The 23,100-nt window shown below is 42.3% G+C and overlaps 1 protein-coding gene across 3 annotated transcripts in view; it reads right to left on the reverse strand.

Moving 5' to 3' along the window:
* Positions 1 to 20,721, reverse strand: part of UPF2 (UPF2 regulator of nonsense mediated mRNA decay) — a 141,266-nt gene extending 120,545 nt beyond the window's left edge. The window contains exons 1-3 of one of the 3 annotated variants that reach the window (XM_075926008.2): positions 20,535 to 20,721; positions 12,465 to 12,844; positions 10,096 to 10,875 (exon numbers count right to left, since the gene is read on the reverse strand). In XM_075926008.2, coding sequence (XP_075782123.2) covers positions 10,096 to 10,875; positions 12,465 to 12,826 — 1,142 coding nt within the window. In that variant the 5' untranslated portion in view covers positions 12,827 to 12,844; positions 20,535 to 20,721. Of the gene's footprint in view, positions 1 to 10,095; positions 10,876 to 12,464; positions 12,845 to 19,932; positions 20,068 to 20,534 lie in introns of those variants that run through there. The other 2 variants (XM_075926010.2, XM_075926007.2) reach the window with 2 other exon arrangements.
* Between the last annotated feature and the right edge of the window lie 2,379 nt (positions 20,722 to 23,100).

Genomic DNA, 23,100 nt, shown 5'->3' on the forward strand with positions numbered 1-23,100 from the left:
GAAGACGGATTACAAGCAATTAGAAACACTCTCTCAGAGGATACCACTGCCAATCTGGTAGCAGCCCTATGTAACTTTGTTCTCACCCCCAATTATTTCCAATTTGGGGACTACTTATACCTCCACATCAGCGGCACAGCCATGGGTACCCTCATGGCCTCACAGTACACTAACATCTTTATGGCTGACTTAGAACGTTTCCTCAGATCCCGTCCCCTCTTACTCCTTCTCTACTCACGCTATATCAATGACATCTTTATGATCTGGATGCATTCCACAGAGACTCTAACAACCTACACCCCACCATCAATCTCAGCCTGGACCATTCTACACGAGAGATCCATTTCTGGACACCACAGTACAAATCACCAATGGTAAATTAGAGACCACTCTCTACAGAAAACCCACTGACTCATACAGTTACCTACATGCCTCCAGCTTTCATCCAGAGCACACCATACGATCCATTGTCTATAGCCAAGCCCTTCGATACAACCGCATCTGCTCTAATCCCACTGACAGAGACCAGAAACTTCAGGATCTCTACCAAGCATTTATAAACCTCAATTACCCACCCGGAGAAATACAAAAAAAAATTGAAAGAGCCAGACGAATACCCAGAAACCATCTACTTAAACACAGATCCAAGAAAACTAACAATAGAACACCACTTGTCATCACTTTTAGTCCCCGGCCAACGCATTATCAATAAGCTACAACCTATATTGGAACAGGATACAACACTCAGAGAGGCTCTGGGAGACAGACCCATATAGTCTCCCATAGACAACCACCTAACTTCAGGATGATTCTTACCAACAACCACAGGACATACCACACTAATACCAACCCTGGAACTTTCCCTTGCGACAAACCCCGTTGCCAGCTTTGTCCACATATTTACTCTGCTGACACCGTCATTGGACCTACCCACGTCAGTTACAAGATCAAGAACACATATTCCTGTTCATCCAGAAATATAATTTATGCCATCATGTGCCAACAATGTCGGTCTGCTATGTATATTGGACAAACTTCTCAGACACTTCGCCAAAGAATCAATACACACAAAACAGACAGTTTCACAAAGAAAAAACAGTTTCTTGCCATTTCAACCAGACTGGGCATTGTCTCAATGACCTCACTACATGCATCCTGCTTCAAAGAGACTTTAACACCAGACAACAAAGGGAAGCCTCAGAACTTATTCATGCTTAAATTTGACACTTTACAAATGGGCCTTAACAAAGATGCTAATTATCTTTCCCATTACAAAGACAGCTTCCCCAATTATCACCCCTAATAACATTATTTCATAGACACTAACCTCCTGTTTTTGTGGAAAAACTTGCCAGCTGTCTAACTGGCTGCTTGAATTTCCGCAAGAACACTGACGATCTCATGTAAGATTGTCAGTGTTCTTGCGAAAAAGCTATTCTGCTCCCGTTCAGGCAAAAGCTCTCTTGAGCAAATGCTTTTGTGCAAGAGGGCAAGTGTAGACAAAGTATTATTGTTTTGCGCAAAAAAGCCCCGATGGCGAAAATGGCAATCGAGGCTTTCTTGCGCAAAACCGCGTCTAGATTGGCACGGATGCTTTTCCGCAAAAAGTACTTTTGTGGAAAAGCGTCCGTGCCAATCTAGACACTCTTTTCTGCGAATGCTTTTAACGGAAAAACTTTTCCGTTAAAAGCATTTGCAGAAAATCATGCCAGTCTAGATGTAGCCAGAGAGAGAGAGAGAGAGAGAGAGAGAGCGCGCACGAGCATGAATGTAATGTATCATATGCATATGATAAAGTATTGATTGATCTATGTATGTTCAATAAATGTGGCGTGTTGCCTTATCCCCCTGAAAAAGATCCCAGGTGCTTCTTTTAAGCACAACACCCAGACCTGAAGAGCTGTGTATAAGCTCAAAAGCTTGTCTCTTTCACGAAAGAAGTTGGTTCAATAAAAGATATTACATCACCCACCTTGTCTCTTTGAAATGATTACTCTAGTTTATGTCCAGTTTGAATAGTGTGGTGCGTGATTTACCATTTGCTAGGTCTTGTAATGTCAATGTCAAAATAGCTTAAATCCCAACATTCTGTTTTCACAAAGATAGTGAAGAAACAGTGAGCAGTACACAGTGGAGAAAATCCAACATGCAGATACTCATCCCAGTTCCAACATCCCACAGACTCCTCAGCACAATCACTTTCACAAGTCTGATCCAAACATAGGCCAGATATAACCAGGCTGAACCTCTCTACAGGCCATCCTCACTATAAGTTCAAGAAACATTCAAAAAAATGTGGACTTAGTGCAAAACAACTTAATGCAGGCAATTTTATTCCCGCGGCTGACTTCCATTTGTGCAAACTGGTTTTGGGGGTTTTTTTGCGCGACTTAAGAGCGGGGAATGGGAGGACTTGTAACTATCAGTTCCTACAAGCGTCAATTTTAATGGATGCATACGGGGGTGAATTATAGCGGGGATGCCCTGTATTCCGGCACTATCATCTGGCAACATCAGTCATCTGGCATGATTTTAGTAAGCCTTTTATCATGGGTGGGGTTAAGTTTCTCTTAGTCCCATAAAGTTTATTTACAGCTTCCGGTCTGGGCTATCAGTATTCTGTGTGCTTTTTAGCTCTAATTTACCCCTAAATGTCTTCTAAGAGCCTACGAAAGAGTGCAAGTGTTGCTAATGCTGCTAGACAATATTGACCTTGCTGCTGGGCAAATTCTCTGGTTTTGCACTGGTTACATTCCAAGGGTCCAGATTAGAGGGGTTCAACCTGTTGTATAAAAAGACATTGACATCACTACGTTGCTGAGTGTTGCTAACAATCCACACCCCGAATACAGGCAGTCCCCGGGTTACGTACAAGATAGGGACTGTAGGTTTGTTCTTAAGTTGAATTTGTATGTAAGTCGGAACTGGTACATATTGTAGGGGAAACTCTAGCCAAACATTTTTTTTAGTTTTGGATAGCATAGGGAAAGGTTAACTCCCCTCTAATGTTTGTTTTGCTGTCTGTTCCCCTGTTCAGAAGATTTCACATCTATTTCTGTCCCTGTGACAAACTCAGGACTAAAGGAGTAACTCATCAAATACCAAACAGCTCTGCACCATGCTTTGAGCTAATAGCTTTATTTCCACACACCACCCAGGGTTCTAGGAGGAGGGTCCTTTTTTTGCAAACACAATGAGGCCAGCACTTTGTTTGTTTTGGTGGAGTCTTTGTTTGCCCAGGGAGCCCAGCATGTATAGGGGGAGGAGGGGCGGAGAGGCTGCTTTTGTCTGCTGTTCCGCAGCCTGTTGCTCAGGGGAGGGGGCAGCCTGTTGCTGGCAGGCGTGCAGGATGCGAGGCCGCGGGGGGGGGGGGCAGCGGGCGTGGGGAGGCACTTTTCCTCTGCCCGGCAGCTCTGCGGGATCCCTGTCCCTGTGGCCAGCTGCTGCAGGCAGAGGCCAGTTGGAGCCGGCCGAAGAGGAAGAGGGGGTGGATTCTAGGACCCAGGTGAGCGAGCCCCGGGGACGCTGCTGCGCTCTGGGAGCCCGGCATGTATAGAGGGGAGGAGGGGCAAAGAGGCTGCTGTTGTCTGTTCGGCAGCCTGTTGCTTAGGGGAGGGGGCAGCCTGTTGCTGGCAGGGGGGGTGGGGGGGGGCCAGCGGGCGTGAGGAGGCACTTTTCCTCTGCCCGGCAGCTCTGCGGGACCCCAGTCGGAGCCGGCCCGAGGAGGAGGAGGATCCTAGGACCCAGGTGAGCGAGCTCCGGGAATGCTGCTGCGCATGTGCGGGAGTTGCCTCACCCCGTTCGTATCTAGGGATCCGACGTAAGTCGGATCCACGTAAGTCGGGGACTGCCTGTATACCTAATTTCCAGTGTAGACAGCTGTGTGTCCAAAAGAGGGCTTCTTCCATCAACACAGCTGTCCCCCCTTGCATAGATAGATTAACTATGCTGACAAAAGCAGCATCCCTGTCCATCTAGCAGCCTCTTTGCTGAAGCACTGCAGCTACACCAATGCAGTTTTAAGTGCAGATCTGCCCACAATAGAACAAATTGATCCCTGGGCTAGTGCCAAATTTGGTACAAGGAAACCAGAGCAGTTTCTGCCACCATTGACCCAAATTGCTAGGAATTAAATTTGGCTTCTACCACTTGTATAGACTGCCTTAGCTTGTACTTAGCTGGCAAAGCCTCTAATAGAGTTTTACAGCACCTAGCATACAGTACTGCCCTGGCCATACCACTTTCTGTCTTTGACATGTCCCCTGATATGTCAGAGGCTCTCATGTAGACAAAGTGGGAGGCAAGGACTGGTCTCCTATGTCAAGAGCATTCTCCTTGGGCCCTGTGCAGCTGATTTGGAGCCAACTGCACAAAAGCGTAAGCTCACACCTAAGGCTAGTCTACACTAGAAGCTCTACATTGGTGCAGCTGCCATAGCACATCTTGTGAAGACACTCACCAGAGAGAGTTCTCTCATCAGCACAATAAATCCATCTCTGCATGTCAGCAGGAGATTTTATCTAGCAATATAGCACTGTTTACACCAATGCTTAGGTTGGTGTAACCTACAGCCATCGGGAATGGCTTATTCTCACCCCAGTTCTGTAGTTAAGCCACAGTAATTGGCAGCATACTGGCTTAAATGTATTTCTACACTGCAATTAGTTACCTGTGGTGGGATGTGCCAGCTGACCTGGGCTCATGGGGTTCTAAGGTGCTATTTAATTATAGTTCAGCTCTTTGGGCTCCCGCTGTAGCCTGAATTCTGGGATCTTCCCAGCTTGCAAGGTCCCAGCGTGTACACGCATGAAATCGTAGCAGTTAGACGACTATTCAATAGTCCCCCGGAGGCAGGGCCAGCAGCCAGTGTGCTCCTGACCCTACCCCTGGGAAGCCCCCTGCCATCCTGTACTGTTGCCTCTGTTTCAGACGCAGCAGCGCGGGATGGCAGGTGGGAACTAGTCCACGAAGGAAGACAGTTTATAAACAAGCTCCCCCTACAGATAAGCTGCTCTGCAGCAACCCCCACTCCCCATGGACAGTGGAGCTGGTGGGAACCAGCTTTTAAGCTGGCTCCCTCCAACACTGGCTCCTTCCTGCCCTCTTCCTCCATTGCCTCTTGAAAGCCAGCTCCCTGCACATATCAGCTCCTGTCTGCCCCCCTCACCCTCCGCACTGCTGCCTCTCTCTCAGAGGCAGGAGGATTCGATGCTCATGGGGAGACAGCCTTTAATCCAACTCCTCCCTCACAGGCACTGTCTCCCACTCTCCCCTTCCCTTGCTTTGCTACCTCTGATACAGAAGCAGCAAAGGGGGGGGAGGGGAAGGGAATATGCGTAGTTGACACGATTAACCAATAAGCCTAGGCTTATTGTTTAATCATTTAGTCATCTACAAGTTGACATCCCTACTTAGTACATGCTCCACAAGCCTGAGTCAACTGGCCTAGGCCAGTCATGGGTTTTAACTGCAGTGCAGACATACCTAAGGAGCGCCAAAGTTACTGTAAAGTGAGACCCAATGCACACTTTCAAATGAAAGATATTTTCCTGGCTAGTTGTCCTCTCTAATTTATCTCATAGTAGCTTGAATGGTGGTATTATTGGCATTTCAATGATCAGCTGTTATCTTTGACCAAAAATTGGTGTGAACCTGATGCTGGGATTCAAAACAGAGAAGTCAGTAACTTGAAATATAATATCAATGCCACCTTACTGAAACAGGCTAAAATACTACGCTTATCATTACTTTTTGATTACTAAAAGAAAAAGAAGAGAGCTGACCACAAGAGCATAGCACTGGTAATAACTAGAAGATACTGATTAAAAGTGTCATACAATTCCCTGGGATGCCGAAAGCATGTCAGGGTTCAGCTGATCAGAGTTAGTTTAAAAGACAAAACAAAAATAAATAGTACTTAAAAAAACCCACCAAGCAGCCAGACCAGAACAATTGGAGGAGCCTGGCAGATAGCAAGCCCTTTATAAAAGGCTAGGAACGCCTTCAGGAACTGTTTTTTGTCCTCAACTATAGAAAGAAATAATTCATTGCCCACTGCCTGAGCTGGCACAGAAGGACAATAGAGAAATTATCAGAGTTATCACTTAATTATGTTGAGTAATATATTAAAAGAACATTGCCAACCTGCTTTAGGCCTCACAATTTAGGTTTTGCTATAAAAAGATTATTTAATACCAGTACAAACAGAACAAGTCAATAAGACCAGACTCAGCTCATCTAGTCCAAGTTCCTGTATAACACAGGCCACAGGATTTCCCTGATTTAATTCTTTTAAAAATCCTGTATTAAATATATACATACACTGGCAATCTTGTGAACCCACTTATAGCATCCCTGTGCCATCATGAGGACCAGAAAACAATATTGACTAAGAACAGATTAACAAAAGTAAAATTCAAGTTTACTTTCTTTAAGATGCATTACAAAAAGTACAAAAATAACAAACAGCAGTGAAGGAAATAAATTTTACTTTTGAAGCGTTCTCTTCAATATCAGGTGTAATTAGTAACACAAGTAAAAGTATTTTACGTGTATTATCGTTGTCTCTCTTTAGCTACTTTACGGAAAGCCACAAAACAAGATCTCTCATGTCACATTATAGACTCGTATACCTTAAGATCAGAAGAGACCATTGGGATTATTTAGTCTGACCTCTTGCACATCACGGGCCATAAAACCTCAGACCCCCACAGCACTAAGATAGCCCTAATTACTGGCTGAGTTACTGAAGTCCTCAAATCATGGTTTAAGCGGCAATGGGCAACCTGTGGCCTGAGGATTCCATCTGCAGCCCTCATACCCCTTTCTGCTTCCCTCTCCCACATGACTCTCATGCACCAGAGCCCCACACTTCCTACTCCTCCCCACACTTTCGGAGTGCCATGAATCGCTTGATTCATGCTCCAAAAGTACTGGGAGGATACAGGGGAGGAGTAGGAAGTGTGGGGCTCAGGGCCCTAATATGCAAGAGGAACATAGGTGTGGAGGACAGAGAGTGGGTGTGCAGGCTACAGGTGGAACCCGGGCCACTGACTGCCCACCACTGGATCACGTTCGCCACTGAGATGAAGGCAGGCCACTTTTGTGGCACACTCACTAGTTCTGCTTGCCCATCACCGATTTAAAGACTTCAAGTTAGTTAGCTTTAGTAGGTGTTATTTACACCTCAGCAACAGTGAACAGTATTTCCTTGACAGTAAAGGCAGCAATTAGGGATAGTTTCCATCTTCTGAAGTAAGCATTCTGACAGGAGAAAACCAATTAGATAAAGATTTTAAATGTATTGATCTTCTCTATAAATCAACTTGTGGGTCAGAACTGCTACTAAGTTGTTAATGCTGTTATTCACTAGGTTTATAGATGCAATAAATCTTGACAATTTAGTACTAAAGATACAATGGTAGAGTTCCATGTTTACTGAAACTTAACATGCTTAATTTACAAGAGAAATTATAGTTCTTCTTTGCCCAGCTTTCAGAACTCAGCCTGGGACCTGAGAGTCAGGCGGAGTTTTTTTTCTTGCTGATCCATCACCCCAGTAACAAAGATTCTACAAGTCAGACTATCTCCTTAGTTATACTTCATCTTCAGGTTTTGCTACCAGTAATACCTGTGCACACTAATACTGCTTTCAGTTGGTTTACATGGAGGCCACTGACTGGCACTAGGGATGTAAGAGTGTAGCTATTTAAATAGGTAACCGAGGGAAACAAAATAAAACTCTGTACCTTAACTTCTATACCTTTTGCCAGGAAAGATTTCTCAGGTCCAGGATGGAATTTATGATCCAGAAACAGACTCAAGAACAGCTAATAGTCTGAGACCCAGATCATTCGCCTGGAGCATGGAGACCCAGGCTAAAGTCCTTGATCTTTCTGGGTCTCCCATACCACAGATGAAGGACTTGAGCGTGAGTCTTCTGTAACACACCTCAGCTGAGTGCCCTCACCACAGTCGACTATTCTGGGGCTTCTCTCTCTTTTTCTTTGTTCCCCCGGCCCCTCACACACAAAACAAAACCACCACCACACTTCTAAATATTTTAGTTTTGTCCCAAAAGAATTTCTCAGATAGGAAAACAGTTTCCTGCTGAGCGCTATGCTGGTAACGCTGTAGTTGAAATACCCAGCCAGCTATTTACTAGGGCTGTTAGATATGGTTTAATTTAATAATTGTGTAATCACATCAAATCTTAGCAGTTACACGATTATTGTATGTTCCACGGAGGCAGGACTGACAGCCAGCGCGCTCCTGGCCCCACTCCCAGGGAGCTCCTTCCCTCCGTGCACTGCTACCTCTGCAGGATCTGGTGCACACAGGGAGCCAGCTTAAAAGCCGGCACCCCACAGGCACCAGCTTCCACTTCCTCCCCTTGCCATTTCTGATACAGAGGAAGCAAAGAGGGAGTATGTGTAGTCATTTGGATTAACCGATAAATGCAGGTTTATTGGTTAATCACTTAAGCGACTATACATTGACAGCCCTAGTGTTTACTAAACTGAAAAGTTTTGGAGTAATACTCCTGGAAAGCTTTATAAACTAAAAGAACTTTAAAACTGTTAGTAACAACTTGGTAATTAAGAAAAGATTCATGTCAGTGGACTTAAATAATTAGTTGGACATTCCAGTTCTCTCAACACACAGAACAGCTGCTGCTGAAATGAACAGACAAAAAGAGAAGGGATAAACAAATCAGCCAGTAATAGAGTTCATCTATTTGTTCCTGCTGTTTCTTCTACATTTGTCTTTTATTTAAATAATGAAATTATTAAATTGCAAAAAATATATTAAAAAATGTATATATGTATACACACACACGTTTTAACTCCCTGAACAAATAGTACAAGGAACTGGATTACGGTAAAAGTGACTACATTTTCCAACTTCTTGTATAACAAAATAGTCACTTATCAATTAATAGGGATGGGCCTAGACTATAACAGATGCTTGAGTTTATCTCTCTCACCTACATCCTTATAAGCAGCCAAGTATAGTACCAAAACTCATTACCTCAAACTCTGGGAAAGTTCAAATTTAAGTCTAGATTTCAAACCCCAGTTTGATAGCCTTCAGATCAGAGGGGGATTTTGTACTCAATGTTAAAGACACTGTTTCAATTGGGATAAATATTTCAGATCCAGAATTTTGGTTCAGGCACATCACAAATAGCTACACAATTAATGTACTTTTACATACTGGATTGGAAATATTCTAGGAATATAGGAATTACCATATCATACAAATGAGATTTTATTATGAGAATGCCTGTCATATCAAGAGACTGGAGTTGATGACCCAGGAGGTCCTGTCCAGTCCCATGTTCTGTCAGCCCATCAGTCAACACAGGAGAGCATTCTGACTTCAACCATTACAAGTAACGGATGTTTCAGAGAAAAGCGGATATTTATTCAACAACATGCATATAGTGGAAGTTTCTTTTCAGTCTAAGACATTTATAGTTTGCTTAGATCTGAAGCATTTAATGTTCCGAGTCAAGATTTAACAGGACATGGTGGGGTAGTTTAGGCCCGCATTTTGACTTTCCAAATTTCTTATATATTAAAATCTGAAGTACACTTATTTGACAAACCATTTCCCCCCTTAAACATAGAACTATGCTGACACCATAGATGATGTTGGTACACACACAAAAATAAAACAAATCCATGTCAGCATATGGTCCATAAGAAATATGTGGGTGCGGAAGGAAAAAAAACCACTTAGTGCCAACTGGAAAAGGACAAAACCAGCTGAGAAAGAAATTTAGTCTCAAGCTGTTAAAGGAGTGTTAAAAAAAAAAAAAAATGAGTGGGGGAGTTAAAATAAATAAAGCAAGAGAAATTTAGTCTCCCTCTAAAAATTATTTAAAACCTAATATCCCATCACATAACATTCAAGGCTTTAAAAGATTTTGTAGCTGGGAAATCTGTCAGCATGTTATTTCAAAGAACCTTCTGCAAGAGTACTACTTCCCACACAATTTTGCTTTGGCGGCAACAATTAAAAAGAAATCTTAAAGCATTCTATGAGCAGTACTATTATATCAATTTATAAAGTACAATATTTAAATATCACCTGTTTTGTCTCTCAATATTTTGTAGCTCTCTGTGGTCCCTTTTCAGGTGTTTGGTCAAAGATGTAAAGTATTCTTTCAACAAATTCTGGAAGGGCTGTTGCTTTTCTGGGCTGATTATCTCACTAGGAGGAAAACTCAAGTTAAACTTCTCTGCAGCATTTTTAACCTTCCTTGGTACCAAACCAGCAATATCATCTCCACAGTGCCGGCAAAAGCTTATTACCACAGAAACATGAGCGTGGGTCTCTCGATCAGCATTAATAATATTTTTTAGTTGTTCATAGATTAAAGACAGACCTTCTTTATCAGTGAAAATCCCAACTATTGTCAATTCTGCAATGAAACGCAAGTCAGTTCTTAGTTTGGTAATGTTGGGAGTCTTCTCCTCTTTCCTTGCTTCAAAATGCTTTTTCCAAACCTGAAGTAGTGATGGAGCAAAATCAGCATAGCGCTGGTGAAACAGAGAACACAAGTGCACAGCACAGTTCACATCTGATATTTTCAGCTTGGCTTCAACAATAGAAGCCACAGCTTCTGCAATGTACTTGCTTAAATTGAGGCTATTAAAATCATGAGACAGGGAATCTCTCTGTTGTTCTGTGATAGTTTTTAGCTTCTTAACAAAAGCAGTGTTCTTCTTCAGACTTGAGTCCAGCCTGCTAAAGAAATTCTCCTCAGGGCGGTTGTCTGGTGCATTTTGATTTTTGCTGCGGAGTTCCTTTCTTGCTTGATGGCGCTCCCAAGCTTCCTGATGGAGCTGATGTGCTTCCTCTCTCTCTCTAAAGAAATAAAACACAATAGTTATGATCTGATAAAACTTCACTAGTTTCCATTATAGATAATGGAATTTTGTAAACAAACAAGTGAGACTTTACAAAACAAGGATAATGCACCAAAGAGACATTCGATTACAGTGCAGTTTAAATTTTTTCCTGATACAGAATATTCATTAGTACATATAAAGTAGTATATTTTCCTGATAACAGAAATCCTAGTAACTCTAAGGCGTCACTAAATAGCACTGTTCTATTAAACATTTTCTAAGCAAGTGCCATTTATATATTAAAATAAACGTATTTGCAAGGTTCTATACGGAAACTTTTTCATCACAAGGCATTAATAAAGCATAAATACTATGATACTTTTACTTGACAAAGAAATATAGTGAACTTTGGGACAAAAACACAAGAGCTGCTAACAGAACACAGTAACATGGCAAGTGTTCTAGATAAGAATTCCAAATCCAACTGAAATTGCAAGGGAAATTTAAGTAGACAAAATTTATTTACTTACCTTGGAGTTTGACAAAGAGACATATTAATAGCCTTACTCTTTAAACAAGTGTCATGGTATCTTAAATGAACACAAATGGGCAGAATCTTGGTTTTGTATCCCTCCAACATTATGTCTCTTAACACCATGCTATGCATAATGACTTTGAGAGAAAACTACATTAGCACCACATTCTCCTGTATGCTATCCAGATATACTTTGCAAGTTTTCCACCCAAATACCGACTACAGCCAGTCCCCGGGTTACATGGATCCGACTTACATCGGATCCCTACTTACAAACGGGGTGAGGCAACCCCGCACTAGCTGCTTCCCCCCAGCAGACCAGGGAGACGCGGAGCGGCTTTTCTCAGCAGACAACTCAGCTTGAGAATAAAGGACTGAGGGAAGTGAGGTGTGGGAGAATAAAACTGAGCTCTGGAGAAATGTTTGGCTAGAGTTTCCCCTACAATATGTACCAGTTCTGACTTACATACAAATTCAACTTAAGAACAAACCTACAGTCCCTATCTTGTACGTAACCCGGGGACTGCCTGTATTTACAACTGTAGATTACTAGAAGTCTTCAGAGATCACAGCTCAGTGCTTAAAAGTTTACAGCAACTGCTTATATTATGCTTGGTCTAGTGACTGAAGGACTGGACTGAGAGTCAAGCTACTCAGCACCTATTTCATTGTCATCATGAGCATGTCACATGGCACGTCCCCATCTGTAAAATGAGGATAACACTTCTAAACCTCAGTGAAACTTAGTAATACTTAATTCAAGAAGATTTATACACAACTGGCGATCTCAAGACAGATGACATTACTGAAATCCAAAGTGATAGTGGTTAGTACATACATATGTACAACTACTGCATACTTTTAGTTTCGCACAAATAACTCTCGGCATATCACTTAGCACTTTTTCTATATTTATTAAATAATTTACCTTTTTATTCATTAAATTTGAATAAGTGAGCCTAATATTGCAGTCCTCACTTGAGCAAAGTTCCCACTGACTTGAATGGGAATTTTGCCTGAGTAAGGACTACACTGTTAGGCATACTTAAACCTTAAAATATAAATCTTACTTCAGTTGAGCAGCTGCCTCCTCTTGTTGACGTTTTACTTCCTCTTCTTGTTTCTTTTTCTCTTCCTCTTCACATTTCTTTTTTTCTTCATCTTCTTTCCTCTTCTGCTCTTCTTCGGCTTTTACCTTGTCCTCCTCTTTTTTCTTTCGCTCCTTGTCTTCTTTTTTCCGTTTATCCTCCTCCAGTTTTTTCTTTTTATCTTCAGGTGCCTTCAGGGTCTCTCTCTTCAGACCAACCTTCACATCTTCCTTTGGTTTCTCTCTAGTGCTCACTGATCGCCTTTCACTGAAGTCTTTTTCTTTGCTATTTAATAAAGATTCTTTTTCTTCCATAGTGGCTGACTTTTTGCGCTCAGCTGGCATTATGTTACCCAGGCAAATCTACAAAAGTACAGGAATATCACCATTATTATTGGGTTGCCTATAAACAAACTAGTTTTCTCATTAATTTGACATTTGCTTAGAATAGTTGATGTAAATCTGGATGAGAATTAACTAAGTGATTGGGAAACAAAATGTCAAATGAAATTTAATGTTGATAAATGCAAAGTAATGCACATGGGAAAAAATAATTCCAACTATATATACACAATATGATGGGGACTAATTTGGCTACAACTATTCGAGAGAGCGATCCTGGAGTCATTGTGGATACTTCTCTGAAAACATCCACTCAATATGCAGAGGCAGTCAAAAAAGCAATCAGAACATTAGGAGTCATTTAAAAAGGGATAGAGAAGAAGACAGAAAATTGCCTCTATATAAACCCATGGTATGCCCACATCTTGAATACCGCGTACAAATGTGGTTGCCTCATCTCAAAAAAGATATATTGGCGTTGGAAAAGGTTCAGAAAAGGGCAACAAAAAATGATTAGGGGTTTGGAACGGGTCCCATATGAACAGAGATTAAAAAGACTGGGACTTTTCAGCTTAAAAAAGAGAAGACTAAGGGTGGATATGATAGAGGTCTATAAAATCATGACTGGTGTGGAAAAAATGAACAAGGAAAAGTTATGTACTTATTCCCACAATATAAGAACTAGAGGTCACCAAACGAAATTAATAGGCAGTAGGTTTAAAACAAACAAAAGGAAGTTTTTCTTCACTCAGTGCACAGTCAACCTCTGGAACACCTTGCCAGAAGATGTGGTGAATGCTAGAACTTTAACAGGGTTCAAAAAAGAGCTAGATAGATTCATGGAGGCTAGGTCCATCAATGGCTATTAGCCAGGATGGGTAGGAATGGTGTCCCTAGCCTCTGTTTCTCTGGAGGTGGGTGACAGGGGAGGGATCACATGAGGATTGATTACCTATTGTCAGGGCTCAACAAAGTATTGAATCTACTCGCCCATAGCGAGTAGATTTCAGTCTGGCGCCCTGTTCATCGGCGGCGCGCACATGTGCAATGCAGGGCATGAGCATGCGCAGTGCAGGGCTCGCGAGCGGCTTTGCAATGATCATCAAGCCCTACCTATTGTGATACTCCCTCAGGGGTATCTGGTATTGGCCACTGTCAGAAGACAGGATATTAGGCAAGATGGACCTTTAGTCTGACCCAGTATTGCCATTCTTATGTTCTTAATGAAATTCAATTAGAAAACTGGGTGAAACTAAGTAAGCAACTTGGAGAATGATATCCAAAACAAACCCAAACCTACACTGCCAGACTGTTCTCCATCTCACTAATATAATGATTAAGGAGAAAATATAAGTGCTGCACAAAACCCAAATGCCTGTAATTACTTTCAGCATATATTATGGTGTTCTCTTCAACCTGGGCTGTGCAGTCAGATGACTGTTGAAAGTTGCCACAGCCTAGGGAAAACCTAATCTTTGCAGAAAATCAAGCACTCCGTTTCATTTTAAATTTACTCAGTCAGAGCCAAGTAGTGACAAGGGTTTAAAAACAACAACAACAAAAACACACCCCAAAGAAAGGCTTTTGCAGAAATCTCCCTTACCCCACCCCAAGATTGAAAATATTTACTGTTCATGCAGCTTTTATTGCTGCTATATATTTTCGGATCTTGAAGTATGGAAAGGACTATTGTGGGATGTTTATAGATTGATGAAACTATAGCCCTTATTCAGCAAATATTAATGTACATGCTTAGCTTGACATCCAGATTTTACAGGTATTCAGGAACTGTTGTGCTTAGTGTCACAATATGATTTGGAAACCTAACAACATTTAGGAGCTTAAACCCTAATGTCAATGGGCTTTAGGTTCCTAAAAGCCTTTTGAAAATGAGCGCTATACATTCTAACACTGAGCACAGCAATACCTAGATTTCTTTACAAATTCTGAGCCTTAGTGCCTTTGTGACTATTCATGTGCTTAAAGTACATACGTAAACATTTGCAGAATAAGGGTGGAAGGGAAAGGCTATTTAAATATCCTCCTTTCTCGTAAGCTATGCTTTCAAAATGCTTTTTCCAGAGCAATTTTTTAAAACTTTTGTATTGTTGAATTAGAAATCTTCTGATGGCTGGGAGAAGAAACATCTTTTGCTATGTTACTAATACCTGCTTAAATTGTTAAAACTAAGAGTAGTGAAAAGAAAATTTCTTTGTGCCATTTATTTTCTTGTATTTTCTACATTACAGGCATCTTGGACAATGAAAACTAATTAGCTGAATTAATTTATTTCTCGTGTTCTTAAAATGTTTGGTTAACACCAAAACAATGGGATATTTGCACAGACAGACATAAAAACATAAGGAAATTGTTTTCCAATATTGGAAACAACTTTATTTTAGACCGATAGTGCTCTTTAATCCATGCGTTTTATCTGTTCTTGAAGATACATATCTGAAAGCTATACTTTTAAAAATAGACCACATTGAAGAAAATCCCTATTTTTAATTAAGTACTCTTCCCAATCTCTCAATGAGATGGAAAAAAACCTCAATAGTTTTTTCCCCAACTGTAATTCCTCTTAATACTATATTAAAAAATTCCTAAATGTTGGTCTGATTCTTAAATTGGTTTAAACCAATCTATGGAATAAAAAATTCATCATGAATAGCAACAGTTTAAGCTTTTCCATGTTGAGTTCCTTACATATAATGAATATCAAGCTCATCTGAAGGAGTGGGTTTTGCCCAAGAAAGTTCATGATACTATATATTTTTGTTACTAAGATGTCACAGGACTACTCGTTTTCACTGCAAGAGAAAGAGCTTTCTTAACTCGGGTTAACTAACATCACTTAAAATGTCTCAGAGAGGTAGCTGTGTTAGTCTGTAACTTTAGAAACAACGAGTATTCCTGTGGCACTTTAAAGACTCCCTCTGCTATAAATATCTTGGTTCTGTTATTTCCACCCCAGCTCATCTTATTAAGTGGGCTTTATCCATAAAACCTCACTATACTATACATTTTTGTTTGTCCGTAAGGTGCCATCCGACCACTCATTTTTATGATTTAAAATAAAAGTGATGAAATATCAACTCACTTAACTCAGGTTAGTAATAGAAACGTAGCTGTGTTAGTCTGGTGTAGCTGAAACAAAATACAGGACTATGTAGCACTTTAAAGACTAACAAGATGGTTTATTAGATGATGAGCTTTCGTGGGCCAGACCCACTTCCTCAGATCAAATAGTGGAAGAAAATAGTCACAACCATATATACCAAAGGATACAATTTAAAAAAAATGAACACATATGAAAAGGACAAATCCAAATTTCAGAACAGAAGGGGGATGCGGGGGGGGGGGGAGGGGAAGGTAAATGTCTGTGGGCTAATGATATTAGAGGTGATAATTGGGGAAGCTATCTTTGTAGTGGGTAAGATAACTACACGTGGGTCTCAACAAACACTCTAGTTATCTTACCCACTACAAAGATAGCTTCCCCAATTATCACCTCTAATATCATTAGCCCACAGACATTTACCTTCCCCTCCCTCCCCCGCATCCCCCTTCTGTTCTGAAATTTGGATTTGTCCTTTTCATATGTGTTCATTTTTTTTAAATTGTATCCTTTGGTATATATGGTTGTGACATCTGTCAGGGATGGTGTAGACGGAGCTTGATCCTGCCTTGAGGGCGGGGGGCTGGACTCGATGACCTCTCGAGGTCCCTTCCAGTCCTATGATTCTATGATTCTATGCTCTGTCCTCACTGCTAATAAAACCTAAATTAGCTAACCCAAATTAAGATCACACTTTTTTCCTCTTTTTATTTCTCTTCCAGTGAAGACATATCAATAATGGATGATGATATCATGGATGATCCATTTGAAGAGACAGAAATCCCAATGAGGGTCAACTGCTAGGATGGGGTGTGGAGGAGAGCACTGATTTATATTCACTGGGAACTAGGCAGAGGGCAATTAACTTTAATATAAAGTAGGGCCTTGTCATATTCAAGGCTATGAAAAATGAACCATGAAACCTGGTCTCCCCCTATAAAATCTGGTCGTCTTGTGCTTTTATTGTATATTATACGTATTTCACTGGGAAGACCAGAGTTTTTCAAGCTGGGATTCTTGACCCAAAAGGGAGTTGTAGGGGGGTTCACAAAGTTATTTTAGGGAGGATCGTGGTATTGCCATTCTTTACTTCTACACTGTTGCCTTCAGAGCTAAGTGGCTGGAGAGTGATGGCTCTGACTGATGACCCAGCTCTGCAGGCAGCAGTGCAGAAGGCTGGCAATTCCAAACACTGTATTTTGACTTAGTTTAATTAGAATTGTCTTAAAGAACTTTTGGTTAAGTCAGTACATTTATAAAGCAACACACTAAAGGCCAGATGCTGCAACTATGCAGATAGGTTACATGTGGGTATTTAGGGTTTAGATTCTTGAATCCAGTCACAAGGTATGTTCCTCTAAACGAGGGGTCTCAAACTCCTGGCCCACATGCCAGTCCCATCCAGAGCCATTGCACAATCTGGCCCAGGGCTCGCCTCAAGCCACACCCCTTCCCGCCATTGCCCTGCTCTCTTCCCCCATCACAGAGTGTGGTGGGGGAGGACATGAACACTTCCATCACATGGCACCAGGCTGCTCCCCCAGTGATTCCCAAAACAATGTGCTCGGTGGATGGGGTGTCATGGGGAACAGAGAGTGGGATGACAGTAAAGAGAGGTGAGGTTTGGGTGGCTGTAACAGACATCCCCCCGAATCCTATGCTGTACTCGGCAATTGCTACAGCCAGGACTAGGCTGTGGGCTTGGAGTTTGAGACCACATATCTAAACATTCTGCCCCAAACTCAAAAGTAACATTTAGCAGTCCAAGCTTACAAATGGCATATACCAAAGACCATATCAATCCAAGCCAACTACTCAAATATTCTGATTTTTTTGGGGGCGGAGGAGGGGGAACACAGAGGACAGAGAGTTTAATATGCAAGAGTGTTCAATTTTAAAGTCAGCTGAATGTCACTATCTTAATATTCCACTGGATTCTCTTTAACAATTGTACTTTCATAAAGTTTGTGTTCTTCCTCATGACACCACTAAATATAAAGCTTTGCCGGAAAACAATTAAAGGAAACGTATCTATACATTTTAAATGATATCTATTAGAATGCTGTAATTTGATCAAAAATATTTCTAAAATTTGGTAAACTCTGGTGTTAAACTTAAAAGAAACATCTTAAAGATGAGAAATTAAAAGTCTGTCAGGTAAGAAAAATGCTGGAATGACCCAAAATATTTGTTAATACTGTACTCTAACACTTCAAACTTTACCTTTGCTAACCCACTAGTTGCTGCTTGAAAAAAAAAAAATCTATGCATCCCCTGTTGCACATAAGTTACAGTAGGATGGTCATCTGCTGAAAAGTCACAATTTGCACCTTATATCAAGATCAGAGAGAAATTCTGAACTGTCTTTTGCAAAGGAACGTCTCATCTTTGCAGATATGCTACCTGTATATTAAAGGCTGATACTAAGAATTTTGATCTCTGGTTTATAGCTGGCCAACACTGAATAAACGAACAGGGTAAAGAAAGATATACAGTTCATAAGGTGAATAAAGGCAAGGTCTAATATGGATCACAAGATGGACTATATGAAAAATGTGAGATGCTGACCAGACTATGTAAACAATAAAGAAACTGATATCCAACCACACATTTGCCTGTGTACTGGGGATAAGGCATTAGCAGTTTATAATCCAGAATGAGGTAGAAACCTGAGGCTCATGACTAAAAGATAAGTATAAAACAGTGAGGGTAAATAGGAAGGCAAGAGTTAAGGATAGCGTTAGAAATTTCATTGAAGTGCTGTTATTGACATCTAGGGGGTTTGGAACCTATAGTGTTCTAGTGTCCCCATTTCCAATGGTTTGATTTTGTTAAATATCATTCAGATTTCTAATGTTTAGTTAATTTGTTTGTACCTTTACATATTAGGTTTTGTTTGGGAATTTTTTTTTATTTGTTTCTCAATTTGTATTTATTTCTTTATTATGAGTCTGACATGAAAACTTTATATAGTTGTACTCACAACAGCTCAAAATACAAAGACTACCAATTCTAGGACACCTTGGGAACTTATGATAGCAGGAGCTGGACTCCTGTTTTTGTTTTTTTCTTTTAAACAGCACACAGATTATAACTACCAGAAAATAATTATTGTACTTATTTTAGATCCTGTAAGATAAAAAGCAATATACAAAATATATATACCCAGCATAAATTATTGCAGCCACCTTAAAGGCAGAAGGAGAAACCCAACAACCAACACTCTATACTTAGTTTTTCCTCAGTCTGCAAAATGGGAATACAATAGCCATGTTTTGAGATTTCATTTACTTATTTTTGTAAGTAATATGAAATTGAGGTATGAAAGTTAATATATAAATGTGAAGTAGTTTCTTTTTTTTTTTGATTCAATTAAAATAGGTACTGCTATGGGAAGTTACATATTAGTCATTTGAAATTTCCCATTACACACTTTTGCTGAAACAAAAGACAGAACCGTGCAGCACTTTAAAGACTAACAAGATGGTTTATAAGGTGATGAGCTTTCATGGGCCAGATATTCTATAAAATGCTGGCTAAGCAAATCTATATAAATTAGTCCCATTTTGATAACTATTCAGATACTTAAAGATGCAAATTGCAACGAAGTCTGCATATTTCCCTATGACAAATATTCCATGACAGCTGTACAAACTGGCACAACTAAACAATTTCAAGAAAAATCCAAACGATCTGTATCAGTGATACGGCTCAGTCACACAGAAAAACTTGACTCAAACCAAACCAAAAGAGATGGGAGGGAAGAGGGGAAGGGAAACATTCCCAATTCAACAGAAGCAAGAAAGTGGCGGCTTTGATCTAACGTTAGTGCCTGAGTTTTACTTTCGATTCTGCCTGCATTATTACAAACAAACAAAAAAGTTCTTGCTGTCCCGACTCTGCAAGTGGGCCTTCTTTGCTGGGGTGAATGGAAAAAGGCCACTAGCTGGAAATATAACATGAGTCCACACAAATTAAACAACCGTCTCACCTGCTCTACCTGTGACACACAAACCAATCCCCCTCGAACGCCATTCATCATTACTCAACTGAGCAGCCCCTCTTTTGCTTACCCCTTCAAATACCAAGCCTTGCACACCCCGCTCCCCAGAACCACATTCTCAACCGCCTACCCCCTGCACCGCCGCACCCCCTTCCCACACCCCCAGCCTCACCTTTACTTTCCTCTGTCCACGCTCCCCCCACCCAGACCTTCCTCCTCCCCTCCTTCAGAAAGCCAACTCCCCCCCCCCCCCGCCATCTGCTGGCGACCTTTCCACGCCCACCAGGCCCTTCCCCACAAACTCTCCTCACGCCGTAGTCCTATCTCCTTGCCCCGCCTCCAGGACGGAGCCTCCCTACCCCCAAAGCCTCAGCCCCCTCCCCAACTCCCACCCCTGCCCTGGGCGCTCTCCTGCAGGCAGCCCCTCTCCCCTCCAACCCTACCCCGTCCCGGATGTCCCTGCAGGCCGCCCTCTCTCTGCCCCGGCCCGTCTCCCAGGACCCCCCTCCTCAAACCCAGCCCCGCCCCTCCGGCTCGCCGCGGCCCCTCTCCTCCGCCCTCAGGCCCGGGGGGGGGGGGGGGGCGGTTACCTCTGCCCGGTGTAAACATCGGCTCGGACTCCTCTAGCCCCTGTTCCAACACCAGCTCCTGCCCCCTCCCCTTGCCAGCAGAGGACCCCGGGCTGTCCGTTGTGCCGCCTGCCTGGAAACACCCCGCCGAGGAAGGGCGGCTCAGTTCTCTCCTGGCTACAGGAGAAGGAAACAAGTAGAGCGGTGGTCTAGCAGCTCCGTCGCGCCCCCACCGGCCTAGTCGGCGAGTAACGGCTACAAGCAGGTACATATCAGGCAATGCAGGGAACAGCCCAAAGCTGCAGGGTTGGGTCCTTAGGGCAGGCGGCAGGGTAGCCCGTGCTGTGGTTACCAGGAGTGGGAGGTTGTGAAGGCGGAAGTGGCCCGAGAGTGGCTGTGGGTGGCGGGGGCTGGGCTGAGACACGGCCTCCAGGCTCCATGCTGCAGAGCAGGGACACGGCCCCTCCGTAGCCCCGAGACACCAGCCCACTGGTGGCTCCGAGTAGTGATGTCATCATGTTATGACCAGGCACGTGGCTTGTTTTATGGGATGACATCACATTGCATCCCCTTATGTCATATCAGCACGGGGGGAGCTTTTGGGTATATCCTCTTAGTATGACCATGTCAGGGACTCTAACCCAGACAGCTCGGTTCGTTGTCTGACCGCAAAGAGACAGGCAACACCAGCAAAGTCCAATCACAAGCTCTTTATTGAAGAGTGCACACTACAGTAGAGAGCGGCCCGTCTCCAAAGAGAACCAGCCCCGATTTTAGTAACAGGTAGGCTTATAAAGACAGTTCCGTCGCGTCATAAGCTCTTCACCCAAGCCACTTACCCCCCTTTCTAGAAACTTTTAATATCTATGCATATCTTAGCCAACTATACATTGTGGCCAAAAGCGCTTCATAATGCATCAGTAACTTTCTTATCAATCACAAAAGGCAGGTACCAGGAACAAGGAGACAAAAGAGTCGGGTACAAACAAAGGGCAAAAATAGGGAGGTAAGATTAGCGAAGAGGAACAAAAACAGGGAGTTACTGACCAGTTCCCAGAGCAAACCATTCTACCTACAGTAGGTACAAATATATAATTTATCACTATCTTACTTTATAACCTAAGCCAGCATGGAGGGTGCGCCTCTGATTGAACCACATTCCTGGTTCTGGTCAAGAATACCCAGAGGCCTACGTAATTAGCCTTTGTTAACTTTCCTTAGCATAACGTTGACCAGGCCTTGTTTTCCTGGTCCCAGTAGAGGCCATGTTCAAAGGATCCCACTTGTGGGCTGTGTGTTGAGCCCCCTCTAAACCCAAACCGCTCAAGCGGCCCACAGTGACTGTAGTCAATACTCGTTGCTTCTGAGGGAATAAACAGAACAGGTAATCATTGTGTGATCCATTTGTCATCCAATCCTAGCTTCTGAGAGTCACAGTTAGAGACAACCCAGACTATGGGGTTGAATCTTTGGATGTCTTGGCTAATAGCGATTCATGGACCATGAATGTATCTACTTATTTTGGAACCCCATTATTGCTTTGGTCTTCACATTATCCCTTGGCAACAACAAGTTGTACAGGTTGTGCATTTAGTGAATAAGACAACTGTAATTGTATACTCTGGCTCTGGTGAGACCTCGGCTGCAGTGTCATGTCCAGTACTGAGTATCACACTTTAGGAAAGAGGTGGACAAACTGGAGAGAGTCCAAAATAGAGCAATAAAATAATACTAGCGGGCTGTGCCCCATGTTTGCTATGCTCACCAAAGCAGCCAGAGAGTATGAGAGCATGATGATATCAGTCTCTTTCCCATCAGGAAAAACTTTTACATATATATATATAGAGAGAGAGAGAGAGAGAGAGAGAGAAGGTTTAGAAAACCTGACCTGTGAGGAAAGGTTAAAGAAAAGCCTGATCATGTTTAGTCTTGAGAAAAGAAAACTGAGTGGGGGAATCTGATAGTGTTCAGATGTGTTAAAGGCTTCAAAAAACAGGACTGTTATCAATTGATTTCCATATCTACTGAAGGAAGAACAAGAAGTGTTGGGCTTAATCTGCAGCAAAGGAACTCTAGATATCAGGAAAAACTTCATGATTATAGTTAAGCTTTGAAATAGGCTTCCAAGGGATGTTGTGAAATCCCTTTCACTGGAAGTTTTTAAAAACATGTTGGACAAACACCTTTCAGTCATGTTTTAGGTCCGGGGTGGACACATACTGGCCTGCAAGTCAGATCCAGTCCACCAGGGTAAATTCCTGGTGGGCCCTCACTGCTATATTTACCTGCCCAGCTGCAGGTACTGATAATTGCATTTCCGGTTGGACATGGGTTGCTGTTCCCAGCCAATGGGAGCTACAGGCTGATCCCACTGATCCCATTGGTCCACGCCCAACAGGAGTTGCGATCGCTGGTACCTGCAGCCTTGCAGGTAAATATAGAGGCGGCACCCGTACAGGGGCTAACCCTGGCAAACTGCCACTGTGTTATTGCACACCCCTGTTCTGAGTCCTGACACACTGTAGGGGACTGGACTTGATAACTTCTCAAGGTCTCTTCCAACCCTGTATTCTGTGATTCATTGAAT

Source organism: Pelodiscus sinensis, chromosome 1 (genome assembly GCF_052426305.1).
Source record: "Pelodiscus sinensis isolate ZL-2025 chromosome 1, ASM5242630v1, whole genome shotgun sequence".
In the NCBI taxonomy this organism is placed as follows: Eukaryota; Metazoa; Chordata; order Testudines; family Trionychidae; genus Pelodiscus; species Pelodiscus sinensis.